At 51.4% G+C, this 19,282-nt stretch overlaps 1 protein-coding gene across 5 annotated transcripts in view; it reads left to right on the top strand.

Annotated features, from left to right (window-relative positions):
• LOC147236056 (echinoderm microtubule-associated protein-like 6) overlaps positions 1-19,282 on the top strand; it is a 49,308-nt gene that overhangs the window by 25,197 nt on the left and 4,829 nt on the right. Inside the window, exons 20-41 of one of the 5 annotated variants that reach the window (XM_086163205.1) lie at positions 474-676; positions 1,646-1,757; positions 5,336-5,463; positions 5,985-6,126; positions 6,226-6,378; positions 6,606-6,737; positions 7,207-7,295; positions 7,493-7,669; positions 7,884-8,118; positions 8,210-8,336; positions 10,005-10,019; positions 13,738-13,816; positions 13,916-14,045; positions 14,713-14,811; positions 15,815-15,835; positions 16,198-16,371; positions 16,662-16,870; positions 17,436-17,593; positions 17,725-17,839; positions 17,908-18,096; positions 18,182-18,354; positions 18,491-18,653. In XM_086163205.1, coding sequence (XP_086019331.1) covers positions 474-676; positions 1,646-1,757; positions 5,336-5,463; positions 5,985-6,126; positions 6,226-6,378; positions 6,606-6,737; positions 7,207-7,295; positions 7,493-7,669; positions 7,884-8,118; positions 8,210-8,336; positions 10,005-10,019; positions 13,738-13,816; positions 13,916-14,045; positions 14,713-14,811; positions 15,815-15,835; positions 16,198-16,371; positions 16,662-16,870; positions 17,436-17,593; positions 17,725-17,839; positions 17,908-18,096; positions 18,182-18,354; positions 18,491-18,653 — 3,023 coding nt within the window. The remainder of the gene's footprint in view (positions 1-473; positions 677-1,645; positions 1,758-5,335; positions 5,464-5,984; positions 6,127-6,225; positions 6,379-6,605; positions 6,738-7,206; positions 7,296-7,492; positions 7,670-7,883; positions 8,119-8,209; positions 8,337-10,004; positions 10,020-13,737; positions 13,817-13,915; positions 14,046-14,712; positions 14,812-15,814; positions 15,836-16,197; positions 16,372-16,661; positions 16,871-17,435; positions 17,594-17,724; positions 17,840-17,907; positions 18,097-18,181; positions 18,355-18,490; positions 18,654-19,282) is intronic. The other 4 variants (XM_086163213.1, XM_086163221.1, XM_086163229.1 and 1 more) reach the window with 4 other exon arrangements.

Genomic DNA, 19,282 nt, shown 5'->3' with positions numbered 1-19,282 from the left:
TGTTCAGATTAAACCCCGCCTCCTTCCCCCAACATTGCCTCCCGCAGCTTAAATCATTCCTTCCTCCTCCATCTACTTGGGTTAGGGTTAGGGTTAGGGTTACTACTTGGGTGTGGTGGTCCTGGAACTAATCCCAGGTGTCAGAGGCCAGTTTGACCTGGACTTTTCAGCTGTCAATCACAGCAGCACATAGAGACAACTCTCCTCCACAGTCGGAACAGCTGGGAGTCTTCCGTGAACCTGCTGATGTTCTTTGGTCTGTGGGAGGAAGACGGAGGACCTGGAGAGAACCCAGGCAGAAGAAGATGGAAGATCTAGAGAGAATTCAGGCAGAAGAAGATGGAGGACCTGGAGAGAACCCAGGCAGGATCGGGGAGGGGGGCAAACCCCAGACAATGGGAATGGAGGAGAACCTCCTTGTGGCTTCGAGAAAAGTTATCCAGTTTAGCTTCTCTTCTCCACCTGCTGTCCAGGTGGAGGTCTGACCTTCAGGCGAGGAGTTTTCAGGAGCATCGCCCAGGCCGAGACCATGATGTCAGTGTGTTACGGCCGCAGCGAGGCGCTGGTCTTCTCTGGCTCGTCCACAGGGGATGTTTACATCTGGAAGGAGCCTCTGCTGCTGAAGACCATCAAGGCCCATGATGGACCCGTGTTTGCCATGTTCTCTTTGGACAAGGTGAGGAGAGCAGGCTCCTCTGTGTGTGTGTGTGTGTGTGTGTGTGTGTGTGTGTGTGTGTGTGTGTCCTTTTGTCTTGAAACCCAAACCAGTTTCCTCAGCCCACTGATGCGTTTGGATGCTGCTGAGGTTGTGGGAGATCTTGGACTTCAGTTGTTGAGGTGTTCTGGGATTCAGGTGTTATCAGGTCGACCATGATGAGCTATGTTTCATGGTGTGGGAAGATGGACCTGTGGAGTTGATAATCGTATCCAAGGTGAAGAGGGTCCTTCCAGCAGACCCGAACACTACCGGTCAGAAGCTGTGGTCTACGGTGGAGCAGAGATGGCTGTAGAAGGGTTCTGCATATCCAGAAGAACAGGGCAAAATTAAACATCAGCCGAGAGTGAGAAGGTCGCCATCAACAGTGACTGGCAGATAAATGTGAGCAGCTGGGGTGACATCCGGGAATAACCCTGTCACCGTGGAGCCCAGGAGACTCGTCTTCTACAGGACCACAATGATTTTTCTACCGGTCTTCTTCTTTGTGAGTGTGTAGAGCTTGTTTTTTGAGAGGCCTGCTCTTCTGATGAATGGAAGCCACCACCATCCGATCTTGACTCACACTTTCACCAGGACCTGCATCCAAGCTCTTGTGGTGTCATCGGTCTTGCTCGTAGCCCTGCCTCCTAAAACATCAGTATTCTTCTCACCTGAGCTTGAAGATTCAACTGTAAAATAGTCGATGTGAAGATCAGCTCAGACCAGAGGAGCGTTCTTATAGGCTGAGTTGGTAAACCCAGACCTGACCAGCAAACTGGACAACAGCTTCCAGATCAGGAGCCACATCATCTGGGCTGAGGAGTCAGACCGAGGTCCAGCGGACCTGCAGCCGAGCAGGAGGCCCTCAAGGAGAGGAGAATGGGTGACATCTGAAACCCCCGGGGTAGAAGATGTCTTGAGTTCTAACGGTGTGATACCTCTCCTCAGGGCTTCGTGACAGGCGGGAAGGACGGTGTGGTGGAGCTGTGGGACGACATGTTTGACCGCTGTCTGAAGACCTACGCCATCAAGAGAGCGGCTCTGTCCCCCAACTCCAAAGGTGAGCACACCCATCACATGGCTGGTCCCAGACGGCCATCTGAGAAGGTCATGGCACGGCCCACACAGCATCCAGAACCTAACCCTAACCCAGACACCTCGATTTAAGAAGCATCTGCTCCCAGAACATGGCTTTCCCCCTTGAGAAGCTTCTGGAACACCTATCCCCAATGCTCTGCATCCCCTCAGGTCAGGAGCCTTGTCCTTGTCAGACGACACTTCACATCGACATTTCTGTGACGTATTGGGTTGTGTTTGTGTGCCCTTGGAGCAGTACCGAACCGCTCCAGAAAATTTGGCTTCCATGTGCAGCGAGTTTTTCAGAGACTCTCTGGAACACCTAGGCCAGGGGTGCTCAATGTGTCGCTCGTGATCTACCAGTCAATTGCAAAGGTAATACTAGTACAACGCATGACATTAAGAATATAGACGTCAGCCATCCTGTCACTTGATCTATGTACAGGGCAGCCAGTCAGATGACATCTGATTTTTTCTGACACTGAGGTCACTGCACATGCCCAAAAAACGGTGAGAAGTGCAGCAAAACTAACAAACTAGTCAGCAAGTTACCTCCAATTTTTAGCCCTCGGTTTTTTCTCTTTTTTTTTCTCTCTTGGGCATCCGTAAAAACCTCAGAAGACCTCAATGTTATTGCAGAGGCCCCAGTCCCAACCAATGTAGGCCAGCTACACTCTTTCCTGGGTCTTATGGTATTGTGTCCCAAACATGGAAACCACACACCCCTGCATGCATTATCATACAAGGGAGTACAATGGAAATGGAGCTAGGAGTGTGTATAAGCCCTCAGCACTGCAAAAGAACAGCTCCTCTCAGATCGACCCCTCACTCATTACGACCCCAAACCGCCACTCAGGTTGGCAAGCGATGCCTTGCCATACGGCGTGAGTGCAGTGATTTTCCATGTTATGCTCGGTGGTCTAGAGAGGCCAATAGCGTTTGCATCCAGAACCTGAAGCAAAGCGGAACAAAACTACGCTCAGATTGAAAGGGCGGCCTTGGGAATCATATTTGGCATATGCCAGTTCCATGCCTACCACTACGGCCGCCATTTCATCCTGCTTACAGACCGCAGGCCACTGACAACCTTATTGAGCCCCAGCAAGGCTATTCCATCTATGGCAGCTGCCAGGCTTCAGCGGTCGGCCCTCATACTTACAGCCCACCAGCACCCAATTCAGTATAGGAGCGCAGTAGAACATGGAAATGCGGACGGGCTTTCTCACTTGCTCCTGCAGGTCATTCACAAGAAGAAGCTGGATAGGGTAGCAGTGGCTAGGGTGCTGATACATCACCTGGAGACTCTGCTCGTGTGCAGCACTGACATTCGCAAAGAGACAGGCTATGACCCAGTGCTCGCTCAAGTGATGGACAGGGTATGCTTGGGGCAGTTCCCTGTGACTTTAGGGTGCGACAATGACACCTGACACCCTTTTACTCACGGACAGATGAGCTCACCGTGGTGCAGGGATGCTGTCTCTGGGGTAACCAGGTGATTGTGCCCCCCTAGACTGAGGCCACAAAGAGCCGAATGAGCTGCATGCAGGGCACCCTGGGGTTCTGAAAATGAAAGCCATCGCTCAGAGTTATATCTGGTGGCCGGGGATTGACGCACGGGGATTGTGCAGGATTTTGCATTTCGAGGGGCAGATTTGGTAGTGGTAGATGCCCACTCAAAGTGGCTTGGAGTACAGTTGATGGATTCCACCTTGACACTGAGGCCATTCAGGCTCTTAGGTGTTTGTTCAGCCCTCACAGATTTCCTCACAGTGCTGGTCAGCGATAATAGCCCACAATTCACTTCAAGTGATTTTGCAGCTTTTCTCAAAGTGAATGAAGTGAAGCACATGCACTCCGCACCCCTTCACCCAGCCACAAATAGACTGGTGGATCATTTTGTGCAAATGCTGAAGCGCTCGTTGAAAGCGTCCAGAGAGTCAACCACAACCACAGGCTGGATTCATTCTTCCTCCGCCACAGAAATGTCCCACGTGCCACGACTAATGAGTCCCGGGCCATGTTCTTCCTCCGCCATTGGCTCTGCACACGCTTTGACTTTCTCAGGCCAAGTGAGGCAGCGGTGGTGGATCAGGCTCAGGCAGATCAGCAGGATCGCAGGGCCCGATTTGCAGTGGGGGGTCCTGCTCTGAACAGTGATTATAGGCGGAGGGAGTAAAAGTGGATGCCAGGTGTGGTGGTTTTGCAGTCGGAGCCAGTGTCTTACTCAGTGGATGTGGGCTCAGGAGTACTCTGGAAATATCTGACTGATCAGTGGCCCAGTGAGCTGAGAATGCTTGTACCCCGAGAGCCACAACCACCAGTAGCACTGAGTCAACCTGTTACAGCTCCCGTGATAGAGCCGCCAACGGCTTCCCGGTGGGGGGACCAGAGCGCCCCAGAAAGATCATTCGCTCACCCAAAAGGAGACAGCTTTTTCAGAACCTGCTGGCATGTCAGTTGAGGCCATTCCTCCTCCAGAGACAATGAGGAGGTACCCTTCATGGGTTACCAAACCCCCTGACCTTCCAACCTTTTAAGTCACTTGGAGTGTGGGCCATCACCCCACAATCCCCAGACACATTTGAGGTGGAGAGCAGTCTACCCCCAGCCTCAGCCCAGCGGGGTTATTGACTCATTTCATTGCCTCTTGGCTTAGTCAGTTTATTGTCTATAAAACCCTAACCCTAGTTGTTTGTATGAAAAAAAAAGGGGGGGGGGGGTTATTTGGGGGTTATCTTAATAAGATATTTGGTATTGTTCTGTTTGAACACCCAGTTAAAATCCAACAGAGTTGGGGGACTGTTTTAAATATGTGGGGAGGAGATGGGATGTATTGGGTTGTTTGTCTGCTCTTGTCGTTTCCACAGGGAGCCGCCAAGGGGCGATGGTGTTTATTTGTGCTGTGGTTGAGGCCGTATTGTCCGTTTTCCTTTCCTGTGCATTAATAAAGTACTTCTGGTTTGGCAACACAATTTCACGGCATGGCCCCCGTTGTTGTTGGATAAGTTAAATCCTGACAGTTTATGTATTTAAGCACACTCACTTGGGGAACATAAGGGTTTCCACCCGGAGATCTTTGCTGCTCAGGATCAACCAGGTGGGACCTCCTGCTTTGTCTTACCAAAGATCAGCTGTCCTGACAGCTTTGTCGAAGAAACTGACATCGGTGTGGAGTTCCTCAAAAATGTGAAGGATCCAGACAAGGACAGAGCTGGAGATCATCCCTGGTCCAGAACACAAATGCAATAAAAGAACTGTGATTGCTTCCTGCAAAGTCCTGCAGAAATAAATCCCAAGTTTCTCCTTATCAGCATGGCTTATTCTGAATTCTGGTCCTCCTGAAGTCTCCGGGTCTGGGATGACGCTCCTGCCTCCTCTGTACGATGCCTCCACCTGGTGGTTGCAAGTAGGAGAACTGCTCACCCGGAGTCCGTTAGAGATCCGAGGTCTTGGGAGAAGGTGCTCTGACAAGGGAGGTCTCCTCAGTCTGTCATTCACTCACTGTGTGTGTGTGTGTGTGTGTGTGTGTGTGTGTGTGTGTGTGTGTGTGTGTGCTTGCAGGCCTGCTGCTGGAGGACAACCCATCCATCAGGGCCATCACTCTGGGGCATGGTCATATCCTGGTCGGAACCAAAAATGGAGAAGTTCTGGAAATTGACAAGTCGGGACCTATGACCCTGCTGGTGCAGGTAGAGCTTGTGTGTGCGTGTGTGCGCGTGCGTGCGTGCGTGCGTGTGTGTGTGTGTGTGTGTCTCTGCTAAGGGATTCTGTCGATGTCTGCCCAGCCAGTTGGCTGGCTGTTGCCATGGTGAGGGGAGTCGTGTGCAGCAGATCGATGCACACACTTGCTTGTGTCTCCATCTTTGGGAGGACGTCCATGAACGTGCTGTGATCTTCTCCAGCGGTTGAGGACGGGGAACAAAAGCCTTCCCCTAACCCTCCCCCAGTGTTCTGTTCCTGGAGGAAGAAGCAGGATCAACTAGTGGACTGGAGGCGGTGTGGAAGATCTTCTTATTGTCAAAGAGCACCGGGCTCCTGACGGCCGAGGAGACCTGCTCAGAACCTTGGTCCAGAGAGGGTGTCGTGGAGAGCTGTGCTACCGATCAACCGGGTTTGGACAAAGACCTATCAAGACAGGTGTTATCAATGTGTGTGTGTGTGTGTGTGTGTGTGTGTGTGTGTGTGTGTGTGTGTGTGTGTGTGTGTGCAGGGTCACATGGAGGGTGAGGCGTGGGGTCTGGCCCCCCACCCCCTCCTCCCCCTCTGTGCCACAGTCAGCGACGACCGGACGCTGCGTCTGTGGGAAACGTCCTCCAACCACCGCATGGTGGCCGTTCGCAAGCTGAAGAGAGGTCAGATGGAGGCCGGGCGGTCAGATATCTTCATCCCAGGTCCAGTCCCGTGTCAGATGCACTGAACACACACTGTGTGGGTGTTTGCGTCTGTTCCAGGTGGACGCTGCTGTGCCTTTTCCCCGGACGGGAAGGCGCTGGCTGTGGGTCTGAGTGACGGCGGCGTGCTGGTGGTGAACGCCGACACTCTGGAGGACCTTCTGAGCTTCCACCATCGCAGAGATGCAATATCAGACATCCGCTTCAGCCCAGGTTCACACACACACAAACACACACGCACTCATGAAGACTGCATGATTCCACACAGTATATGTCCACCACATGGTCCGCAAGTACTGGGAGGGATCATCTGGCGTCTGATGCTGCCTGTCACCAGCTTACAGGTGTGTGTGTGTGTGTGTGTGTGTGTGTGTGTGTGTGTGTGTGTGTGTGTGTGTGTGTGTGTGTGTGTGTGTGTGTGTGCGTGTGTGTGCGTGCAGACACAGGTAAATATCTTGCAGTGGCATCCCACGACGGCTTGGTGGACATCTACCACGTGCTGAGCAGTAAGAGGGTGGGGATCTGCAAAGGGCCCTCCAGCTACATCACACACATGGACTGGGACACCAGAGGTGGGTTGGTGGGTCAGCAGTCACAGCCAGATCCTCTGATCTCTGACCTCCAGCACCTGTCAGAAGTTGCTAGAACTCCTTTCTGGAGGTCTTTGTGCTTCTATAGAAACCTAAACCGTAACAATAATACTGTTGTTCTTCTATCTGTGGAGGTGAGAAGACATAACATGCATGATGTTTGCGGTCTTTGCTTCAGACACCTTCTCTGCTCTGTGACCTCAGTGGGTTTCCTGGTTGACCTGTGTGACAGGAGACCTTTGCAGTGTGATTGTACACTTAGTTTCCATTCACCTTCTTTTAGTTTGCATATGTGTTGACCAGAGGGAGGCTCTTATTGTTTCCACCTGGACTCTGGAATCTTTCTGAATGTGCACGTCACTGTTTGTCAACCTCTGCATGAACTCTCGAGATCTCTGGAGGACAAACCTCCAAATATCTGGTTCAAATAGTTTCTTCAACCTCCTCGCAGGTAAACTGCTGCAGGTCAACACTGGAGCTAAGGAGCAGCTCTTCTTCGAGGCCCCGCGGGGGAAACCGCAGACCATCAGGAACTCTGAGGTGTGTGTGTGTGTGTGTGTGTCTCAGACTCTCCGGGACACAAAAGTAGAATAAAATGAATAAACACAAGACGGTTTATTTATCTTTTATAAATCCCTCAATGATCAGTGAGATGTGTTTATCACCATTCATCAATAAACTGTGTGTGTGTGTGTGTGTATGTGTGTGTGTGTGTGTGTGTGTGTGTGTGTGTGCAGCTAGAGCGGGTGGAATGGTCCAGCTGGACCTGTGTGCTGGGCTCCAGCTGTGAGGGCATCTGGCCAACTCACAGCCACATCACCGACATCAACGCCACCTCGCTCACCAGGGACCGGACGCTGCTTGCCACCGGAGACGACTTTGGCTTCCTCAAGCTCTTCAGCTACCCCGTCAGGGTAGGACACATACACACACACAAACATACGCACACATGCACATACTGTTCGGCCAAAGAATAAAGGCAGGGGTCCGACGAATGCCAACGCCAGAGAAAAGTCCAGTAGAAGAGACATCTGAAAGGCAGCTGAGCCCCTCAGGCGTCCTGCCGACACAGGAAGGCCGTGGTGCATCGTGGGAAACCAGTTGCCCGAACCCTTTTCGTCCCGGCAGGGTCAGTACGCCCGGTACAAGCGCTACATGGGGCACAGCGCCCAGGTGACCAACGTCCGCTGGGCGCAGGACGACGCCACCCTCTTGACCTTGGGTGGCGCCGATACGGCCCTGATGATCTGGGCAAGAGAGCAAGGGGGTTCGGCCGGCGGCGAGGGGGAGGGTCATCCGCTCCGGGAAAACCGCCCACCCGTGGACAGCGAGGAGTCGGATGACGACATCGAGGAGGACGGAGGTGACATCTACTCTCTGTGCTGATGGCTGGGGAGGTTGTCATCCGATGTTAGCTAATCTGTGTGTGTGTGTGTGTGTGTGTGTGTGTGAAGGGTATGACAGCGACGTTGCTGTGGAGAAGATGGTAGATTACATGACTAAGATGCACGCAGTCAGTGTCAGAGAGATGAGAGGAACTAAACCTCACCAGCAGCTCAAAGAGCTGTCTACTGAAGAGAGGTATGGATTTGCACGCACACACACACACACACACACACACACACACACACACACACACACACACACACACACACACACACACACACACACACACACACACACACACACACACACACACACACACACTGAACGTGTTGCTCAGTGGTAGAGTGCATGCTTCGCATGTATGAAGTCCAAGGTTCAATCCCTGGCATCTTCACTGTAAGTTGCTTTGGATAAAAGCGTATGCCAATTGACTTGTTTGCTGTTTGTTTGAGAGGTTGTATCTCCCGACGACCAGGAAGGACAGCCTCCCCGTCCTTCCTGGATCCAGTAGGGTGGACGGGGTTTCCACACGTGTCCAGGGTTCCTGTGACGGTCTCACTGGTCAGGCAGGAGTTAAACTGCACCAGTGAATCTGAGCTTTGAGGAGGTCACAGGATCTCCAGGGGCAGAAGAAGAGGAGCCTCCAGTCCTCATCTTCTTTAGTCTCAGCATGAATAGTTCCACTACTTTAATAGACGAGTGGAATGATATGGGACTCCAGAGGTCCCGCTGATCTTCTGCGTTCTCTGGTGTGGCGTTAAACCCCGTTTGCTCCCCAAAACTCTGTTCATGAGGCCAGGGTGGTCTCATCATTTCAGAGGTATCTGGTTGTGTATCCCCTCTTTCTGTGACTGCACCTGTAGTGTACTGGTGAGTGTGTGTGCCCGGGTTTATGTCCTGTGTGTGTGTGTGTGTGTGTGTGTGTGTGTGTGTGTGTGTGTGTTTTCATTTCATGCATGAACTGACTGCATGGTCCATCAGCCTCGTCCTGCTGCTGATGATCGAGTGTCTCAGCCCCCAGTTTGTTGTTGCTCCGTGTGTGTGACCTTCTGCCTGCAAAACAGCCAAGAACAAAAAGGTCCTGTCTGGAACGCTTCAACGCGTGGACTCGGTCAAAACATCTAACCAAAGAGGGTCCACCAAAGCCATGTTGCTGTTTGACAACATGTGAAGAAGTGCACCAACACGGAGGGTTTTCAAGCCTGTCTTGGTCGGCTCTGGTCTGTAACACACCTTTAAATTTTTCAAGCAGAAGAATTTTCTCGCTGACGAATGAGCTCAGGTTAGCATCCTGTCTGCATCACACCGGAACCTGCCCTGGTCCAGAAGGTCCAGGTGTCGGACACACAACCATTGCCACAGATTTCTACCGGTGAAATGTCACATTTGACTGACACACTTGGTAGCTGATGCAGAAGCTCCGGGTCCAGTGGAGGACCGGTGGCTCGGAGGTCCTGCAGCTGCCTGACAACAAATAGTGAAACCCCCCATGGCCGTTCTCTGCAGTATTGCAGATGGCATTTAGCTGATTTTACTTATTGCGACTCAACAGTCCCCTTGTAGATGCAATTACTTAGCTCTAGTTTTGCATCTCAAGTTGGTGATATGACAGTGGATTGAGCTGGCCAATCAGAGAGGAGGATTAGTTCTAGCAGTGTTTTGGATGCTTCATGCAGAGGATGTTGGAAGATTGTGATTCAACCAGACCGAACTGCCCAGGTTTGAAATCTGCCTCCATGCTGTGAACCCGTGGGTGGTGACTTTGTGATTCCCCTTGCCTCTGAGTGTTCGCTGCTGCTTCCTGGGACTGCTTGGTGAAACTCCTAATATCTGTGTTGTGTTTTAACTTGCATTCCCCTGGAGGCAGGGCATTGTCAAGTAAGTATACTTACTATGTAGTAAAAAAGTCAGTCAAAATGTCAAACCTCTCACATCTATGACTATTCCTCATTTAAGCCAAGCAGAGGGTGAGCGGAGCGTCGCAAAGTCCATCCATGTCCAAGGATACAAGTCTTGTCTCATTTACTTGTCATTTTCTTCGGTCACATAAATTATGCATGAGGTTTGTGTATCAGTACATCCAAGTATTGTATCCTGGTGTAGTTCTGCGGTATTTCAGTGGACATTACATATATAGACACACCTGGGGAGCATGAATGTCACCTGGTCTCATCACTGAGGGCATGGATTCCAAGCCAGGCATTGGCTGACACTTGTCTGAGGCCAGCTGCACGGTGTTGATCGTCATGTTTGTCAGCCTTGTCTGTTGTTGATGCTGTCCTTCAAAAGTGGCTCAAAGCCTCCTGTTCCTTTTGGAGGTAGCCTGAACGTAGTACCTCTGATAAAGGAAACCTCGTCATGAATAATTTTTTCTCTTTCTGTGCAAAGTTGCATCTGACCTCTAACCCCTCCGTAGCCTGATAACATCTGAGAAGGCGTCATGTTAAACAGACAGGAACCCGGCCAAAACCTGGTAGTTCAGTCCATAATACAGACCTGTAGGAGTTCAGGGATTGTAGCTTGCAAAGCATTTAGTTGTTTTCCTTTACTTTTAAAGATGTACTCGACCCTGTTACATCGGACTACAAATATAGGATGAAGTGATGAATGGCTGTCGTTGTGGACCAATGTTGACCTACTGGTAAATACTTGGACTTTCCCTAGTGGCATGGTCCTACAGATGTGAAGGAAGGTGCAGTCAGGGACCGCTTGACCGAATGGATGCTCACTAAAAGATCAGTTCCTTCAAGAGCTGAAAAGCTTTTGAGACGTGTTCCTCACCTCCGTGGCACACAACACACAACTTTCCACAATACAAACAATTCATTTCCCCCTTTATCAGTAATCATTCAAACATCGTGTTTTTCCTGCTCCGTCCTCCCACTCGTCTGCCTCGTCCTGCTCCTCCTCATCCTCATGTTCAGTGTTTGACCGGCCATCCCCCACCCCAAATGAGCCTAACCCTAACTCATCCTAGTCCTACTAAGAGTCTGCTCATGGACGTCTCTCTGCTCCGTCTTCAGACTCTGTCATTGCATGAGGAATCAAGGAAGTATATCCAAGAGGTCTTTCTGTTGATTACCAGAATGTGCAATACGGTCCTGTATGTTCCTCAGCGTACAGGAACGTGTTGTCCACTCAGCAACCCAGCTTGAGAGCTCAGTGTTGGCTAACTGAATGTCTTATTCACTTCATTTCTCAAATTGGTCATCTTCAGTTGTGGAGGAGGTGGTTGGCAGACGCAGACAGAACTAACTGTAGTGACGAGAGAGAGGGACCTACTAATGCTTGCCAGTTAGTAATTTAGCAGACTATTTATAGCAACAACCTGCAAATGATGAACACTTTTTATACAGATGAGTGTGAAAGTTCTCAGTCCTCCAGGTCAAGGTTAACGGTTGTCACACTGCCTGCTTCTCCTGGTCTTCTCTGCTCTTCATGATCGTTGGACTTGTTCTACACCATCTCAAAGGAAGATGATCTTAACTTTCTTTTTTTTAAACTGTGGTCACTGCACTCTGGCTTCCAACCAAACCGGCCAGTCTGAGGTAGAGGAGATCTGTAGTTGTCTACCTGCTGAGTCCCAGGTTCAAGAAAAACTCAAGTCCAAGTTGCGTTTACTGAAGTAGTTGTCTTCTGCCTCCTCCTTCATCTGAACACTGACTTTGCTCCACCCCGTTTGTCTGCCAACCAGAGATGGGTGAGATGCACCCACTGCAACTCCAAGGGTGCAATCATCCCAGGGCCCATTACTCTCACACTTAAGGGAAGGTCGGGGCTTAAAGGTCCTCAGCTGGTTGACAATACGATTAGCCAGTGGCACGTGGAGGCAGAGCAATCGTCTTTGGAACCGAACAGTCCTGGTTGGATTCACAGCTCCTCCTATGGGTTGAAGTGTTGTTGAGCAACACACTAAACCCCCAACTGCTCCCCTGGCGCTGGTGGACGGCAGCCTACTGCTCATGCTTCATCCATGATGGGTTTATTGCAGAGAACGAATTTCCCCACGGGGATTAATAAAGGATCAATTATTTTATTATGTATTTAGTGTCTCCTGGACCCTCAGGGACAGTAGGTATGTAGCACTGATGTGTCAGAACTCCAGCACCATTCTCATCGCTGACATACGCCGGCAACACTGAGCTCCCCATTCCAAAACTCCATCCTCAAACTTCTCCTCAGAGATCATTCATACTCAGCCATCAACAACCAATTCACCGGTGTAAGACCGTTTCCTTCTGAGCCCCTGCTGCCCTCACAGAGCAGACATTTCTTCCTGGGTCCCAACAATCAACAAGCCTGTAGGCAAATAAAACCCCATTTGTCCTAAAGTCTTTGGACAGCAACAGCAGTGCTTGTTAGATGCTTCAGGGGCAGCCATGTGAATGCTGAATGTGTGGAAAGCCTACAGAGAACATTGTGCAATCAGCAGTCTCATCATCAGAAGTTCAAACTTAGGATTTTGCTACTCTTGAAGTATTTGTAGTCATGTGACGTAACCAGCATCCTGGTTCATAAGGATGCTGGCCTCCCATTCCACCATCATGGCCAGGCCAACGAGGCTGTGGAACTCTGAACTGCAGATCTTGGCTGCTTGGGCACATTCTCCTGTTACCAGTGACCACCCACAAACAGAGGCTTTGTTTGCTAGCATGGTAGTTGCGTTAGCATGTAATTATAGCAACACAGTAGGCCTGTGAGTTTGAGTGAGTGTAGCTGTATTTTGCAAGTGTAGAAGTGTGTGTGTGTCTGGGTGTGTGTTTGTGTGTCTTCTCTAAAACTCTCTACCTTGCCTCTGTTTTTTCTGATGTCCAGGGATCCAGGTAACATGTGAACACTTGTGTCTGGCTTCTCGTCTGCAGTCTGCTATTCTGTTCTGCCATTCTGTCAGACGTACCGGCATCCGTCTGTTTATCTGTCTATCCGTCTGTCCGTCTGTCTGTCTTCTCCAGTGTGAAGAAGAACTCTTGTTACTGTCCTTGATCAGATGCTGTTGCTAATGTGAAGCTGGCAGGTTCCTAAGCTTGAGCAGGTTGTTGATAGCAGCTCAGTGCAAACAGTGACTTGCAGTATATCTGCATCCTTCTGGTTTTAACACCCTCTCAGATGTGGACTAAAGGAGTGACACAACCCACAAAGTCCCGATGACATGTGCAACAAAGCCCTGGCAGGCCTGCCGCTGCTCAGCGTGAACTAGCCTCTGCCTTCTTCTGCTGCACAAAAAGTCTCAGTGTGGAGGAATCAGCTTTAGATGTGATGGAAGGGACCGTTTTCCTCCAGGGAGAACTGGTCTGCTCAGCAGCTCGGCTCAGGACCACCTGATGTTTTATGTCTTAGATGGAGCCGTTCATGCGGTCATTGAGCGGTAGTAGTGTACCTCCTGCACCACGTGCTACTGGAGGGGAAATGTACAGTGACTTACACACCTCCTACCCTCAGGAAGGTCAGTCCTGAGCCTTCCGGCCTCTGGTTGGACTTGTATGTGTCCCGTCTCCACGGTCCTCTGTCAGCGGTTCTCCTCTCCTCTGGACCTGAAGGCACCGCAGCGTGGGTTTGTCTTTGACCTTCTGGAATAACAACTTGGTTGATCCCACAGGCCTCCAGTGAGTCGAGCTGCGCCGCAGCCGGAGAAACTCCTGAAGAACAACATCTCCAAGAAGAAGAGGCTGGTGGAGGTCGGTCTGTCCTATTGGCTGCGTGTCTGTCCGTCTGTCCGTCTGTCTTCCAGCCCTCCGTCCATAGCTTTGTCGTCACCTTCTTCTCCTGCCCTCCAGGACCTGGTTTTGGACCACGTCTTTGGTTTTCGGGGGGTTGACAGCCGTAACAACCTTCACTACCTCAACGACGGCACGGAGATCGTCTACCACACAGCCGCCACCGCCATCGTCCACAGTCTGAGCACCGGTAACCATGGCGACACACCTCCACTGCTGGCTCAGTCTGTGTTGCTCGTAGTGTTGGGGTCTTCAGGGGTCTCCAGGGGGCCCTGGAGCTCTGCATCAGTAAGAAGAAATGCGTGGGCTCAGAATCAGAAGTCCAGAAGATATGTTTGGTGGCTGATAATCTATGATGAAGTGGACTGGATCTCCTGAATGAGCTGAAGATGCTTTGTGGTGGTTCTGCTGGCCAGGAAGCAGAGTCCATGAAAGGATGTGATAGAGAGAGAACATATCTTCTCATGATGAAGAGTGCTAAAGATACCTAGTTCTTAGGTCCTCAACCTTTGAGGCTCAGAGGTCTCTGGGTTGGGTTAGGACCCCCCCCCCCCAACACACACACAAATAATCACACACACACACACGTGCGCGTATGCACACACACACACACAGACACACACATACACACACATACACACACACAGGCATAGCTTCCTTGTTTCTGATAGATAAAGATCTTGTCCCTTCCCACGGAGAAGAACCCTCTTGGACCTGCGATCCCGAGACCCATCAATACACACATGTGTGTGTGTGTGTGTGTGTGTGTGTGTGTGTGTGTGTGTGTGTGTGTGTGTGTGCATTTGCAACCTCTAGATAACTCCTCCTCCATGTCATGTCTGGCTTTGGTGCTGCAGGGACTCAGAGCTTCTACCTGGAGCACTCAGAGGACATCCTGTGTCTGACGGTTAACCAGCACCCCAAGTTCAAGAACGTCATCGCCACCGGACAGATCGGTAACCTGCCGCTGGTCCTGCTTGGGCATGGCAGCCTGGTTCTCCTCCACTGCTTCTTCTCCTACGTCTCTGCTCCTTTGGCCTGCTACCTTACTTTGGTCCCAGCAAACATCTCCCTCAAATTGAGGGCCTGTTTGAACCATCGAAGGACAAAGGTCCACCTGATCTGACAGGCATCAGCTTGGCGCCCGGGCTGGCAGAGGTGGGCCAAGCCTTCAGCCGGCACCTCCTCAAGGTCTTGCCAGGGAACTGAGTCTTTAGATCAGATGATTAGATGATTCGGAATGAGATAGTGAGACCAATTTGACACAATCACAGCTGCAGCTTCACTGAAGAAGAGCTTCTAATGGAAATAAGCCCTAGCTAATCTTCCACTGAGCTGCAGGCTGGTGGCCTCATTTAATCATTATGTTTTATGTTGCTAGCCTGTGTTAGCGCTGCTAACTCAGCGCCGTTAGCCTGCTGCTGTCCTGGTACATCAGTGGAGGAGCTATCTGCCTGTCTTTGAACAACATTCTCTTCCAACCGACCACCAGTCAGATACCTCAGCTCCACCTAGACTGAGCTCCACCTGGACTGAGTTCCACCTGGACTCTGCTCCACCTAGATCCACCTAGATTCAGCTCCATCTGGACTCGGGTTCACTTTCAGGCCTAATTAAAGCTGGGGCTACAAGCTGCATGCTACCATCTCTGTTCATGGCCGATGCTAACACTGTGCTAACTCCGCCGGCTCCTCTGCACGCTGCTGTTTGATGGAGATGTTCTCGGTTCCAGTGTTGGGCTGATAGAAGCTTCACATCACCTGTCAAAGGATCTCCTGGAGACCAAAAGTAATGCTAGAAAGGAGCCCCTGCTGTGGATGATCTCCACCAGCCGTGTTGTGTTGTATGGAGGCTAACACCAGCCCCTTTGACTCACTGCAGGATTTCATCTGTTTATTTTGTTTTGTTCTTGTGTGTGTGGCTGGCCTCATTGCCACCATCGCTCTCACAAACCCTCAGGTGACGTCAGTGACCTCACAGGTAATGACCACGCATCGCTCCGGACCTCCACCCCACCCACCCGCCCCTCCCCCGTGGCCTCAGACTCCCCGAGACCCAGAGTCCGCGCCAGGTGCCTCAGGGTGCTGAGGTCAAAGCCCATCACCAAATGTGCAGCTCAAACCCACAATGCTCTCCGATTGGCTGACTGGCCTGCAGAAGAAGGGTGAGCTTGTAAAGAAATCTGGAATGGATGTGCTCTGGTTTTGGTGGGTCTGAAGGCCCCCCGATCCCTTCCACTGCTCTATTCCGCCCTGTAGTTTCCTCCACTGGATTTCCTGGTGTTTGCTGTTTGTGCCGGGGTGTGGCGGAGCCGCCCACGTCCTCTCCATGTCTCCATCCAGGCTCCACGCCCTCCATCCACGTGTGGGACGCCATGAGCAAGCAGACCCTGTCCATCCTGCGATGCCCGCACACCAAGGGCGTCGGCTACGTCAACTTCAGTGCCACGGGGAAGCTGCTGCTGTCCGTGGGAGTGGATCCTGAACACACCATCGCGGTGTGGCGCTGGCAGGAAGGTCTGAGCGGCGAGCAATGGCAGGCAGACTGTCGGGTCCCTCCCACTCTACAAGCCATGAGGCTCAGAAGCGCACTCGCTGTCTCATCTGTCAGGATGAAACATAGGATGAGGCAGGATGACACCCTTGAATTTAAAAATAGACCCCCAACCTGGCATCAGGCAGCCCCAAGGCCTTATTTTGATGTCCAAGAACCCGATCCTTAGATAGACCTCGGGTGAGGCAGAGATCAGAGGTCAGAGAGGTGATGTTTGCTGGCCGAGCAGTAACGCTGGAGGTCTCTTCTGCAGGATCCAGGGTCTGCAGCCGAGCCGGACACCCCGACCGGATCTTCGTGGTGGAGTTCCGTCCCGACTCGGACTCCCAGTTCGTGTCAGTGGGAATCAAACACGCAAAGTTCTGGACGCTGGCCGGCGGCGCCCTGATGCACAAGAAGGGGGTGGTGGGCACGCTGGAGGACGGCAGGATGCAGACAATGCTGTCGGTGGCCTTTGGAGCTGTGAGTTCAACCCCGACTCCACGCTTCCTGTCAGATCACCCCTTCGGACTCACCCTAACTCCCGACCCCAGAGGCAGCGCCTCCTCAGATGGCAATACATGAACCTCATGGTTGGATTTCATCCTTTAACCACCTTCACCACTCTTTGCAGAGAACCTCTAGCTTCCTTACAGACCCTATAGAGCAGTGGTCCCCAACCCCCGGGCCGCGGACCGGTACCGGTCTGTGTATCAATTAGTACTGGGCCACACAAGAAATAATCATTAACTTCCGTTGGATTTATTATCTGAGGTTGAACAATCTTTATTTTAAAAAAATCTTTCATTTTGAAAAAATGACCGGAATCTTTCAGTTACATCTAGGTCCCTTGAGCGCCAAAAATATAACCCACAAGCTAGCAAAAAGAGTAAAAAACAGATGTGAGACGGGAAGTTTCTTTTTGAAGGGGAAAAGGTGGATCCACACACTGGATTCATGTTTATTATTAGAGTCGCAAAATAAACAAACAAACCCCCCCGTTGTGCTCCACCCTTTTTAACTCAGCCCATTTTACTTGGAACCCTAGAACAACCTGACCTTCACCGGAGCCATAAACGGGGATGTCTACGTGTGGCGGGACCATTACCTGCTGAGGGTGGTGGCCAAAGCTCACACGGGGCCAGTCTTCACCATGTACACCACGCTGAGGGACGGGCTCATCGTCACCGGGGGGAAGGAGCGGCCGTGAGTCATCGTTTCAACGACAGGCCTCTCAGATCATCTGCAATGGGTGGAGCCTTGAGTGTGTGTGTGTGTGTGTGTGTGTGTGTGTGTGTGCGCGTGTGTGTGTGTGTGTGTGTGTGTGTGTGTGTCAGGACCAAGGAGGGTGGTGCCGTGAAGCTCTGGGATCAGGAGATGAAGCGTTGCCGTGCGTTTCAGCTGGAGACGGGCCAGCAGGTGGAGGTGGTCCGATCTGTGTGCAGGGGAAAGGTGAGGCTTCTCCCGAACACTGGACTTCATCCCGCCTTCGTCTGCTGCAGCTGCTCCTCTTCCCTCAGGGTAAGATCCTTGTAGGGACGAAGGATGGGGAAATCATCGAGGTGGGGGAGAAGAACGCCGCATCCAACTTGCTGCTGGACAGCCATGGCCGGGGAGGAATCCGGGGTCTGACCGCTCATCCTGGAAAGGACGTGTGCATCACCGCCAGCGATGACTCCACCATCCGCCTGTGGGACCTGACTGACAAGGTGGAGGAGCCCTGGGAGAACATGGAACGCAGACAATCAGAAGCTCTCCGATGGCCTTTCAAACTCCTCTTTCCTGTATCCGCAGAAGCTGCTGAACAAGGTGTGCGTGGGCCACGGCGCCCGCTGTGTGAGCTTCAGCGCTGATGGAGACATGTTGGCCGTGGGGATGAAGAACGGAGAGTTCCTCATCCTCCTCGCCAACTCGCTGAAGATGTGGGGGAAGAAACGAGATCGCAGCGCTGCCATCCAGGACATCCGGTAGGAGGGCCGCTTTCACGGAGGTCATCCATGGATGGAGATCATCTATGGAGATCAATTGTGTGTGTTTGTGTGTGTGTGTGTCTGTCTGTGTGTGTGTGTGTGTGTGCGTGTGCGCGTGCGCGCATGCTCACAGATTCAGTCCCGACCGGCGGCTGCTGGCTGTCGGCTCGGTGGAAAACACGGTGGACGTTTACGATGTGAGCGGCGGGCCGAGTCTGAACCGGCTGGTTTACTGCTGCGACGTTCACACCTTCGTCCTGCAGCTGGACTTCTCTGCCGACAGCCGGTACATACAGGTAGGCACATGTGTGTTTATATACACATTCACACACTTACACACTAACACACACGTGGATTTTTGTATGTGATAGTGCTTGTATATGTATGTATGTATGTATGTTTGTTTCTATAGTTTTCACCTATATAGGTAATTACACATGTATAGGTACATGTATGTATGTGAGGTGAAGAGGTGGAAGTTGGAATAGATGGAGAAAAGACAAAGGAAAGTGAAAAAATGAAAGAAAAGGTGTACAAGACAGTGGTAAGTTCAGCGATGATGTATAGACTAGAAACTGTTACAATGATCAAAAGACAGCAGGCAGAACTAGAGGTCGCAGAGATGAAGATGTTGAGGTTCTCTTTGGGAGTGACGAGGATGGAGAGGATCAGGAATGGGTCTTTCAGAGGAACAGCACATGGTAGATGTTTTGGAGAGAAGGTCAGAGAAGCCAGACTGAGATGGTTGGGTCATGGACAGAGGAGGGACAGAGAATATATTGGTAGACGGATGCTGGAATTGGAGCTGCCAGGCAAGAGGTCTGGAGGAAGACCAAAGAGAAGATTTATGGACGTAGTGAGAGAATATATGAAGGTAGTTGGTGTGAGAGAGGAGGATACAGAGAATAGGGTTAGATGGAAAAAG

This window comes from Fistularia commersonii, chromosome 2, assembly GCF_037954325.1.
Source record: "Fistularia commersonii isolate RoL2024-O1a breed Wild chromosome 2, RoL_Fcom_v1.0, whole genome shotgun sequence".
In the NCBI taxonomy this organism is placed as follows: domain Eukaryota; kingdom Metazoa; phylum Chordata; class Actinopteri; order Syngnathiformes; family Fistulariidae; genus Fistularia; species Fistularia commersonii.
The sequence above is the reverse complement of the archived record's forward strand: the minus strand, read 5'-3'. Positions and strand labels throughout refer to the sequence as shown.